The sequence below is a fragment of the Pongo abelii genome, chromosome Y, assembly GCF_028885655.2.
Source record: "Pongo abelii isolate AG06213 chromosome Y, NHGRI_mPonAbe1-v2.0_pri, whole genome shotgun sequence".
Taxonomy (NCBI): Eukaryota; Metazoa; Chordata; class Mammalia; order Primates; family Hominidae; genus Pongo; species Pongo abelii.
In genome coordinates this window covers 4843921-4856565 of record NC_072009.2, presented here as the reverse complement: position 1 = coordinate 4856565, position 12645 = coordinate 4843921, and the positions used below count along the sequence as shown (strand labels likewise).

The 12645-nt window shown below is 39.2% G+C and overlaps 1 protein-coding gene across 6 annotated transcripts; it reads right to left on the bottom strand.

The window, feature by feature from the left end:
• Positions 1-1057: 1057 nt before the first annotated feature.
• On the bottom strand, positions 1058-12645 carry LOC129053406 (thymosin beta-4-like). Of its 6 annotated transcripts, XR_010139081.1 has the most exons (4): positions 11992-12406; positions 11370-11483; positions 8896-8921; positions 1058-1294 (listed from the first exon to the last, which is right to left on the bottom strand). XR_010139081.1 is itself a non-coding variant. In XM_054545443.2 (3 exons), the coding sequence occupies exons 2-3, from the start codon at positions 11467-11469 to the stop codon at positions 10578-10580; spliced, it is 135 nt and encodes a 44-aa protein (XP_054401418.1). In that variant the 5' UTR covers positions 11470-11483; positions 12555-12645; the 3' UTR covers positions 9715-10577. The 6 variants fall into 6 exon arrangements, 2 of the variants coding, with proteins under 2 accessions (XP_054401418.1, XP_063577552.1); XR_010139082.1 differs by lacking the exon at positions 8896-8921 and having other exon boundaries at positions 11992-12401; XR_010139084.1 differs by lacking the exons at positions 1058-1294; positions 8896-8921 and adding an exon at positions 9707-10509 and having other exon boundaries at positions 11992-12408.

The following is a 12645-nucleotide window of genomic DNA, read 5'->3' as shown; positions in this document are numbered from 1 at the left end:
TTTTGATCTTTGGGTAACTCTCTGAGCTGTGCTGTCTTAATTAAGATTGGAAATGAAGCAAGAGAAGAGGAAAACATGCATGGCAGGATGCTATTTTCAAGGTTCTCATGGAAGGCCAAGGAGAAATATCCAATGCGTTACAGAATATAGAAGTTCAGATTCATTTAGATGTCTGGGCTACAGATAGATGCGGAAGAATCAGCAAGTTGAGTTGGTGGTTGAAGATATGGAGAGAATGAATGAATTAGGTGAACCAGGAGAAAATCCACTCAGAGAATTCAACAGAATAATAATAATCAGAGAAATCAGAGAAAAGCCAAAAATGTGATGGGAGAGAAGAGTTTAGAAGGTGGACTGTGGTTAGTGTTGTCAAAAGCTACAAAGAGGTCAAGTAAAGGAAGAAATTATGATGAGGACTTATTTGAGAAATAAGATGTTGTTGCTCAAATAAAAGCTATGATAAGTGGAAAATTTTTAATTTACAGGTTGTACATATTTGTTTTAACTGTCACAGTAAACTCCTATGTTAGGGCCATCAATTCTCCCACTATGCAGGTGACAAAAGTGTAGCCCATAGAAGTTATGAAGATTATATTGCACAACTAGTAGGGGCTTATGAAAAACAGTTGATAAGTTGAGTGGTAAAAAGTATATCATTTATTTCTTGTTACTTGGCAGCCAAATGAAAACATAAACAGGCTCTTAGAGAAGATTCAGGATTGTATGTGAAGGATGACGTCTTCAGGGAACAGGAAAGGGAAAACCTAAAAATTAACTTTAGTGAATGATTAGAAGTTAAAGCTGGGCAGGAAAAGAAAATGTAATGAGAGCAGTATATAAAGTGTAATAAGGAATAAGTTGGGGAATGAAGTTTTGACAAGTGTGACTCCGACCCACAGTCAAAGAGACATTTTATATCACAGACAGTTTCTCTTTCTCTCTCTTTCCTTTTCTTCTCCTCCAGGTGTCTCTCTCTCTGCCACACACACACACCACACGTACAGTACTGAATACAAGTGTGACTAACCAATAGGTACCATAAAGAAAAATCTAACAATTTTTATTATATTTTTCAGTGATTTATTTTGTTTTTTTTAATTTTAAAAAAGCAGTCAGCAAGATATAATTTACATACTACACAATTTGACCATTCAAGTGCACAATTTACTGGTTCTAAGTAGTTTCAGAGTTGTGCTCCATCACCACCATCAATTTAAGAACGTATTTCATTATTCCTTCACCAAACTGATCCCTTTAGCTTTCATCTCTAGTCCTCCCAGCTGACCACAGAGTCCTGCAAAAACACATAAATCCCATCAAACTTTTTTCTTAACAAACCCTTGCAATTGCTTCATATGTTCCCATTAAAAATAGTAAACTAAAAGTTCTGTTATTTGTCCTAATTTACCTGCCAAGCCTCATTTTGTGCTCACTTTTCTTCATTGTAGCCCTCAGGAAGCAATGTTCTTCTTTCAGTTTCTGAGAAACAAGCTTTTTGTGTCCTCAGTTGTGTACCATGTTGTCTACATGAACAACGCCTTGTTCAATATTAGTTTATCAATCAAATTGATTGATAAGAGCATGGTTCCTTTAAATTATGCAGAAGAGGGGAAGGGAAGTGCTGGACAGAGGAGCCTATGGGCCCTGGATAAGGCTCCACCCCCATGGAAGTAGGTGAGCACAGGCACTTCTGCCTTCCCGCCCAAATGTTGCATTTTGCAGGAACACCCTGGCCTGCCATGCCCCCATCCTGGACCTATAAATACCGGAGAAACTAGCAAGGAGGAGGCAGAAGGAGCTGGACCTCGTGAGAAACACATCAGCAGAAAAAGACACCAGCAGCTATCCCCCAGACCACACTGGCAGAAGAGCACGCCAACAGGCACTGGCAGGCTGGCAGCCACGGACAAGCAGAACAATGCACAATTTGGCTGGGGCAGTGGGAGGAGAGCCCAGGACCCCTACCTGCCTGACTACAGGAGAAAACCATTTCCTTTCTGGCTCCGCCATCTGCTAAGAGCTAACTCCACACAATAAAACCTTACACTCATTTTCCAAGCCCCCATGTGACCCAATTCTTCCAAAACAGCAAGGCAAGAAACTCCGGGATACAGAAAGCGCTCTGTCAATAAGACAAGGTACAGGATCTAACTGAGCTGACTACACGCTGCCTATAGAAGGCAAACTAAAAGAGCACCCTATAACACACACCCACTGGGGCTTCAGGAGCTGTAAACATTCACCCCCAAACACTGCCAGCGGGTCAGAGCCCCACAGCCTGCCCATCTGTATGCTCCCCTAGAGGTTTGAGCAGAACAGTGGGGTACTGAAGAAGTGAGCCACACCCCCAGCACACGCCCTGCAATAGGGAAGTGAGAACCTTTCCTGTTTCACTATTTCACAACCCTTTTTTAACTAAGGTTCCATGTCCCTAGAAAAGCCATTTCTAACCTACTTCCCATCTCAATAAGACTCCCTTATTGTACTTTCTCATATCATCTTGTGTAATTTTTATTGTGGTAAAATACATATAAAATTTGCTATTTTAAACCATTTTAAAACATATCATTCAGTAGCTTAAGTTAAGTTCAAACTATTGTACAGCCATCACTAGTCCATCTCCAGACGTTTTGTTTCCATATAAAACTATATACTCATGTATACAGTAACTCCCCATTCCTTCTTACCCATCCCAACCTTTGATGACCATGTTTCTATAAATTTTACTACTCTAAGAACATCATATAAATGGAACCACATAATATGTGTCTTTGCATACTGACCTATTTTACAGAGCATAATATCTGAAGGTTTGTCCATGTTTCAGAATTTTTTTAAAGGCTAACAATATTCCATTGTATGGAAAGACCATATTTCTTTGACTCCTCTATTGATGGGCATTTAGGTTTCCATCTTTTGGCTGTTGATAATGCTGCTATGAACATACATGCACAAATATCTGCTTAAGCCCATGATTTCAATGATTTTGTGTGTATGCTTAGAAGTGAAAATCTTGGACCATAACTTAATGTTTACAATTCTGAGGAATTATCATACTGTATTCCATTGTATATGTAAATCACATTTTCTTTATACATTTATCTAGTGTTGTTTCTATATCTTGGTTGTTTCTATATCTTGGTTATTATGAATGATGCTGCAATGAATATTAAGAGTGAAGATATCTCTGTGATGTACTGGATTTGTTTCTGTTTGGTGTATACCTAGTAGTGGGATTGTTGGACTACGTGATAGTTCAATTTTAGGTTTTTGAGGAACTCCCATGCTGGCTTCCATAATGGCTCTACTAACTTACATTCACACAAACAGTGTGCAACGATTGTCTTTTCTTCACATTCTAGTTAGCATTATCAATTTTTCTTTTTAATGATAGGCATTCTAACAGGTATGAGTTAATATATTATTGTGGTTGGTTTTCATTTGTATTTCTCTGATGATTAGTGATGCTTTAGCAAGTTTTCATTTACTTATTGGCTAAACTGGCATTGTTTTTTAAAAATTTCTTACTAAGATTGTTCATTGTTAGTATACAAAAACATTATTTTTGGAGACGAAGTCTCCATAATTTTGGAGATGGAGTCTTGCTGTGTCACCCATGCTGGAGTGCAGTGGCTGTACCTTGGCTCATTGCAGCCTCTGCCTCCTGGGCTCAAGTGATCCTCTCACCTCAAACTTCCAGGTATTTGGGACCACAGGCACATATCACCACATCCAACTAATTTTTTGTATTATTTGTAGAGGTGGTATTTTCTCATTTGGCCCAGTGTATTAGTCCATTTTCATACTGCTATAAAGAACACCCGAGATAGGGTAATTTATTAAGCAAAAAGGTTTAATTGACTCATAGTTCCACATGGCTAGGGAGGCCTCGGTAAACTTACAATCATGGCAGAAGGTGAAGGGGAAGCAAGGACTTTTTTCATATGGTGGCAGGAGGAAATATGCAAACAGGGGAAATGTCAGACACTTAACAAAAAAAAAATCAGATCTTTTGAGAACTCATCACTATCACAAAAGCAGCATGGGAGAAACCACCCCAATGATCCAATCACCTCCCTCTCTTGATACATGGGGATTACAAATTGAGATGAAATTTGGGTGGAGACACAGAGCCAAGCCGTATCACTCACTATGGTCTTGAACTGCTGAGCTCAAGCCATCCACCCACCCTTGCCTCCCAAAGTGCTGAGATCACAGGTGTGAACCACCACACCCAGAAGAAACTAATGGTGTATACTGACTTTGTGTTCTGTGACTTTGATGAATTGTTTACTTCTGACATTTTAGGGAGTGGAATCTTTATAAAGGGATTTCTACCTTAAGATTATGTTATTTGTGAACAAAGAGTTTTACTTATTTCACTTCTTACTTGAATGACTTTTATTTCCTTTTCTTGACTAATTGCTCTAGCTAGAAATTCTAGTACTCAGATTTTGTTGAATAGAAGTGACAAAAGCAGAATTCCTTGTCTCGTTGTTTATCTTAAAAGAAAAGGTTTCAGTCTGTCATTATTGAGAATGATGTTAGCTACAGCATTCGTATATATGACGTTCATTATGTTGAGGTAGTTTTCTTTTGTTCCAAATTTATAGTTTGTTTTTAGTCCCAAAAGTGTGTTAAATTCTTTAAAATCATTTCCTGCATCAATTGAAACAATCATAAAAGAACAATTTTTTCTTTTCACTCTATTAATGTTTGGTATATTGAACCATCCTTCTGGTCCAAGAATAAAACCTACTTGTTTGCGCTGGGATTTAATGTGATAGTAAATTTGATTTGCCAATATTTTGTTGAGAGTTTCTGCAACAATCCTCAACAAAAATATTGGCTTGTAGTTTTCTCATAGTATCTTGGTCTGGCCTTAGTATAAGGGTAACATTAGCCTCATAACGTGAATTTGAAAATGTTCCTTTTTTAATTTTTAATTTTTGGAAGCATTTCAAAAGGATTGATGTTAATATTACTTTAAACACTTGGTAGAATTTGTCAGTGAATCCCTTTGTTCCCAAACTTGTGTCCATGTGTGCACACATGCATGTGCTTTTGTTTACTGACTCAATCTCCTTACCAATTATAGGTATATTCAGAGTTCCTATTTCTTTATGAATTATTTTTGGTAACTTGTATGTTTCTAGGAATTTGTCCATTTCTTCTGGGTTATCCAATTTGTATGGATATAATTGTTCACAGTATTGTTTTATAATCTTCTCTTTCTGTAAAACTGGTAGTAATGTCCTGTTTTCTTTTGAGTTTTCTTTTTTCTTAGACAATCCAGATAATGATTTTTCAACGTTAAAGAACTTTTTGAAGAAACATTTCATTAAATTTATTTTCTCTGTGGGTTTTTTACTCTCTATTTTATTTATCGTTGCACTAATTGTATTTTTGTTTTTAATGCTGACAAGAACCAACTGATTTCCTGACGTTGTAAAGAAGCATGACCTGTTGTTTGAAAACTATGCTTTGGTTATGGCTGAAATTGTCGTAACAATGGGATGGGGCAGTAAGTTTTATAATGATAGCCCTTTGTCTAATTTGGCTACCACTCTGCCTTGTCTACCTCATCCTTCTTTCCTTAGGTAAGTGCAGGCCTCCACAGTTATCATTCAGCTGGTTCTATGACACAAAGCCCAAAATCACCCTCACACCCTAATCAAACTGCATTGGAAATACTTAGCCTGCAAAGAAGATGATAACAAACCAAAATTGGTAAAGCTAAATGCTTAGATTCCACTCATTACTAGATGTCAGTATCTAGGAGAGGAACAGGGACAAAATAAACAATAGTTATTTCAAAGAAATATGGCCAAAAGTGTGGAGTTACTTTTTTTGGAGATGGTTCTAAATGTGTGAATTAGATTCAACTGGATTTAAGTCTTTCTTTCATTTGAAGAATTGTTTGAATCCTGGTTGAAGACTTAAATGAATTCACTCTGGTATCCCACCCTCCTGCTGGGAAACTTCATGACCTATATCAGAAAAAAAGTCCTAATATGATGAAGGCCCATACACTACATGCCAATATGATTGTTCTTTTTTCTTTTTCTTTTTCTTTTGAGACAGAGTCTCGCTCTATCACTAGGCTGGAATGTGCAATAGTGCAATCTTGGCTCACTGCAACCTCTACCTCCCGGGTTCAAGTGACTCTCCTGCCTCAGCCTCCTCAGTAGCTGGGACTACAGGCATGTGCCACCACTACCAGCTAGTTCTTGTATTTTTAGTAGAGACAGGGTTTCACCATGTTGGTCAGGATGGGCTCGATCTCGTGATGTGTCCGATTCAGCCTCCCGAAGTGCTGGGATTATAGGCATGAGCCACCACGCCCAGATAATATGTTTGTTCTTAATGCCTGAATGTATTCACGCATCTCTTTTGTAACATTGAGCTCTTTGAGCTTCTAAAGAGGAACCTTAATGGAACTTTAGAGAATTACCTTAGGCTTATATGATGCTTTAAGAATTTATGTTTGCATATAAGAATTTGGATTCCTAGTTTAAATTATCAATAATTCTTAAAATGATGAGTTCAAGGTTGCATTACAACACTTTCTTCAAATAATCCAGTTTATATTCTTCTTTAACCCATTAATATTTTTTCTAACTTTTCGGACTTGCCCTCACAGTATATATCTTCCTTTTATTAGAGTATACATTTATTTTACCAGAAGTGTTTTATTCTATGGTTACCCATGTTATTTATCTCCATAATCATAGCAAACACACAACTGTGTCCAAACCTTCGATGTTATCTCCAATCCCTGACCTTTTGTGTGTACTCACTTAGGGATCCTATAAGTTTTTCCATATCACCTCTTATATCATGGAGCAACTTTCTGATTAATATGCAAAACTTTAATTTTCCCTTCCTTTTACAAATCTACCTTTTTAGTAAAATGTTCCTGCCCACCAATTTAAGACTTCAACCACCAGAAAATTTTGCCTTATCTAGAAGATATATTTTCAAATTGACAATATAGTTGCTGATAAGCTTTTAATGTACAGATATAGTCTAACAAACTGTATACCTCAATGATTCTGCCAAAAATATATATAATTTAGTAATTTGAAATCTATTTACTCTTCCATGTTATTTATCTCCATAATGATGGCAAACATACAACTGGTTTCAAACCATTGATGTTATTTCTGAGGTGTTTATAGGTGTTATTTCCACATCTCTATTAAAACTGATAGCAATGGCCATGAAAAGTATACTGTGTATGTGTTACAGCCTGTCTTATTGAAATGTGAACTAAGAAATACCAATAAAGGATGTATTACCACCTCATATTGTTATTATAACAGAGGGTACTAATCTGCTTGTTTAATGACAAGTATGGATAGTTTCTTCCTTGCTCTCCTTTTTTGTAACCTCATTTTTAAACAGAAAGAGTATACCAGCTGCCTAATGTGGATGAAAGGATTTTACTTTTGTTATCTTCGAATTACCTAAGAATAACTTTCAAATTTCTTAGCCAGGGACATGCCCTTCACAGTATAGTTCTCATTTATCTCCCTGCCCAACGTCTTACAAAACAGAAACTCAATGTATAGTTGTTGGGTAATGAGCAGATACATGACTCATGCTGTGTATAGTTAATTATTCACATACACAGGTCTGTCTTTCTGACTAGACCAAGACTAGGCTCAAGTCTTGTTCATCTTTCTATTCGTGGCAAATGGAAAACAGCACAGTATGTGCTTAATGTTTCTTGAGTAAATAGTGACTTTTTCCATCCAGTAATGAAGTCATTATTTTAGGTTAAAATCACCAGATAGCACTATATACATAGTATATTGGAATAATTAATTATAATATTAATTAATAATGAATTACATGATATAGTGATATCTTAATATATGTAAACATTATAAGAACTATTATATATTATAAACTGTATAATATTACTATTAACTTATAAATATTATATTTTCATGAAATATTTTTATTTCTAAATTGGGACATTATCATGAGGTGTTCATGTAGCTAAAGGATATCAGCAACTTAAAAGCTCAATATGGTAATGAAGAAAGACATAATTTCCTGTTTGATAATAATGTGACAGGAATAGCTCTAAATGCCTTCAGTGGATCACAAACGTAACTTGCTCCTCTAGCCAAGGTTCAAAATTGTAAAATCCTATAAAAAAGTGACCAAATTATCCACATGGGTTTATTATTTTTCTAAGTCCTTTGAAAGACTTTAACATATGAGTTACTGTTTTTGCCCACAACAATCCCACAAGACAAAAGAATGGCAAGAATTTACCAGGAAAGTGTTCTTCAAAAAAATACATCTACATAACAAAGTCTTAGCAAAAGATTTTAAAATGGCATCCATCCATTCCGCTCACTTCTAGATCTGGAGCACTCCTCAGAAGAATTCTTGGAGGATATCAGACAATAGTTATAGTGCCCAATTTGTGTATACTCATAAAATATTTTACTGCAATGCAAGTCATCAGATGGTTTCCATCAGAATTCATTGACCATTGAGCTTTGGAGGAATCTGGATATAATAATTTTAGATACTTTTATAAAAACATTCAGCTGGGTGCAGTGGCTCAAGCCTGTAATCCCAGCACTTTTGGGAGGCCAAGGCAGGTGGATCACCTGAGGTCAAGAGTTCGAGACCAGCCTGGCCAACATGGCGAAATACCATCTCTACTAAAAATACAAAAATTAGCTGTGCTTAGTGGTGAGCGCCTGTAGTCCCAGCTATGCAGGAGGCTGAAGCAAGAGAATAGCTTGAACAGGGAGACGGAGTTTGCAATGAGCCAAGATCATACCACTGCCCTCCAGCCTGGATGACAGAGCAAGACTCCATCTCACAAAAATAAATAACTAAAATAAATATAAAAATGTTCATACTCACATTTAGAGGAAAAGGACATCTTCTAGCTGATGAAGGAAACACAAGGGAAGATGCTATCTTTTTAGTTAAGGCTGTATTTCTTATGGCATATAAAAATAGCTGGCATGGGCCAGGCACAGTGGCTCATGCCTGTACTCCCAGCACTTCGGGAGGCCAAAGCAGGTGGATCACCTGAGGTCAGGAGTTCAAGACCAGTCTAGCCAAGGTAGTGAAACCCTCTCTGTACTAAAAATACAAAAATTAGCCCAGCATGGTGGTGCAGCCTGTAATCCCAGTTACTCAGGAGGCTGAGGCAGGAGAATCGCTTGAACCGGGAGGCGGAGGCTGCAGTGAGCCGAGATCACACCAGACTCTAGCCCAAGCGACAGAGCAAAACTCTGTCTCAAAAAAAAAAAACCTGTCATGTTGGAGGCATTCAATAAATACTGGCTGAATGAACAAATGATCTAATGCTCTGGATTAATAATATATAATAATATATAATTGACTATACGTATTGATTCAAATCAGCACAATCAAAAACAGTGGCAAATTACTATGTAAATACATTTTAAAAATACATTTAATATTGTACTATTTCACATGATATGCATGTGTTCAAAGGGACCTCAAAAGAAGCATGTTTAATAACTCTCCATCAACTATGGGGGCAAAGTGTATATTAAAGCCCTCATGTATGTCCACTACTATGTGAGGCACTTTGGGAAATAGAAGGAAGAGTACACAGTGCATGCGCACAATGAAAACTGCACATGCACAATGAAAAGTGCATGCACACAGTGCATGCATGAACCTTGTCCACCGAAGTCTCAGAAGCCAGGAGTAGGGATAGCCCAAACATGTCAATGTGACCACAGATAAAACATTATGTAAGAATCTAAGGAAAATATAAACCAAGTAAATACAGGTCTTAGAAGCATATTTTCTTCTTAGCTTACTTTATTGCACATTTATATCTTAAGTTTGTAATTAAGTCCCTTCTCATTACATGCAACAATGTAGCTGAACTCTAAATTAGTGCTTATTTGTTTTAGATTACAGTACAAGCCAGTTTTGAAACATAATCTAAAGGTAATCTCAATCAGCCAAAAAAAATCATCTCCCAATTAGCTAGAATAAAGAAGGTATTTTACATATCTAGGTAAAACACATTTCATACTGTAACATAATTTATTTAAATCGCCAGCTTGTCAGTTATTCTTTGCCTGTGAGGCCCAGGGGCACGCCACTTTGCAAATGTTTAAATGGTGAATAAAACACTCTTTCCAATCAACAAGCAATTTCACCAGCAATGGTTTAAAAATTTTTTTAATAAAAACTGTGCATTCCAAAAATTAAAATCTTTCAAACAACAACAAAAAATGGCACTCTGATTAAACTTCATTTTAGATTCTGCAGGACACTTGGCCCAACTTGGTTTTACTCTAGATTTCACTGCCCTCCCACTCCGCTAAGTCTTTCACCAACATTCAAGTTATTTTCCTTCCCTGCCAGCCAGCCAGGCGATGGGAGAAGCAGGTGTGGCCTTCATTGTCAGCAGGTCTTTGATGTCAAAAGGGCAGCACAGTCCTTTCAAACTCACCCAGCGTGTTTGCATCTAACCAAGTTAAACAACTAAAAGAAGTAAAACAAGAAAGCAATGCTTGTACAATGTACAGTACATATTGGTGGCATACGCCTGCTTAAGATTCGCCTGCTTGCTTCTCCTGTTCAATCGCTGTGACCAGAAAACTACAGAAAAGGAAAAAGATGGAGTGGGATGATTAAGGGGTTTCGGTACAGCCTAATATGGAATTAAAGGGCTTTCATTTGCAACATCTTTTCATATCCTAAACGTTCTGCAAGTGTACCTAGCTAGGCACGTCATAATCAAATAAAAAATGTATATTAAGTATATTAAATAGCGGTACATTTTCAGTGATAAATGTGTTTGTATATTATTATAGCGCATTAAATATTGCATTACTAAATTAATGAACCCTGTGTTCATGCAACCTTCCCCCCTTAAGGATCTCCCTATTGTTTTGTTTGTTTTTGTTTTGGTTGAGATGAAGTCTCCCCCTGTCACCCATACTAGAGTGCAGTGGCAGGATCTGGGCTCAATGCAACTTCCCCTCCCAGGTTCAAGCAATGCTTCTGCCTCAGCCTCCCAAGCAGCTGGGATTACAGGCGCCCTCCAGCAAGTCAAGTTAATTTTGTATTTTTTGTAGAGATGGGGTTTCCTCAGGCTGGTTTCGAACTTCTGACCTCAGGCGATCCCCTGCCTCGGTCTTCCGAAGTGTTGGGATTACTGCACTAAAAGTCATCTGATTTTTAATTAACCTTTGCAAGCCACATTCACCAACTGTAGGCTCCTTGCGCGCCCTCCCCTGCCTCCCGAATTCTTCCCGCGGCAGCTCCCAGTCTCCCTCCCTCCCTCCCACCGCCCGCTCCCATTCCAGCCTTTCTAAAGATGGGGGAGGGTCGGAGCTTACTTTCTTTGGAAGGCAGTGGATTTTTCTCTTGTGTTTCTGTCTTCTTCAGTTTCGACTTATCGAATTTCTCGATCTCAGACATATCAGGTTTGTCAGACATGGCTGCGGAGGAAGCTGTAAGGAGCAATCCAAAGTGAGGGTGAGAAACAGTCACCTGTCCGGGTCTCTGGACTGGGAACTGTGCTTTTGCCCGCCGACCCGCAGCCTGAGAAAGCCCTTCTAGCCCTCCTTCTACTGCCGTTCCGCGCTCACGAGCTTCCTCTTTCTACAGAAAAAGAGGCGACACCTTTCCTCAAATATTTCAAAACGCAGGGGATCAAAGAGAACCGATCCCTCTCAAAGTGGAATGTTCCGGAATAAAGGAAATTGACCCCTGCGAACTGTTAATTACAGCGTTTAAAATTAAAGGCTGGCTTGGACGAGGAGAGAATAGGAAAGCCACTTCCGCGTTCAAGTGGTTAAAATCGGGCAAGAATTCCTAAAATGGAGCCCAGGTCGCAAAAGCGTTTCCATTTTCTAGCCGCGGCCTCTCTGCAAAGAACGCAGGCCGGGTCCTGCGCCCACTTTTTAGTCCTCTCACATAGGCGGAGGCTGCAGCTGGAGCTTGCGACAACCGCCCTACCTGCTTCCTCGCCGGCAACACACTGCAGCCCAGCACGCAAAGCGCAGCCCGGAAGCTAGTCCTGCCTGCGCTCTCGGCATTTCGGCATCCCTAGCACACATGCCTCTGCAAGAACGGCTGTGAAAATGTCACAGCACAGCCCCGCCGCCGCCAGGCTGCACAGATGCAGCCCGTAGAGCCGTTTGAGGCTGGGAGATGGCTCGGGGCTCGGGAGATGAGTGAGCCTCAGAACAAAGGATCTGTCTGTTCACCCGTATCTCAGCTTCCAAGGCAACGCACAATACCTTTGCGAGCGAACACTAAGAAATTTTAACACGAACCCTCCGAGCGGCAGTAGATAAACGCCAGTTTTTTTGTTTTGTTCTTAAATCATCGATTTCCCCACCGCATTACCCAGCATCTAGGGTGCTTCGCATCCCCAGCTCCCCAAGGCAGCCTTCCCGGGGAGAATCACTCGGCTCGGCTTTAGGGGATGTTTTCACAGGGACGCAGATAATGAAGGAGCGAGCGCGGCAGGAAGGGGAGGGTAGGAGGAGTAACGAGGCAGGGGCTCTGGGGCTCACCGAAGCCAGGCGTGTAAGGGAGCGAAATCTAGTCTACGCAGTGTCCACCGCCGAGTTGCCAGAAAGAGATGCGCAGGCGTTGCTTTATAGC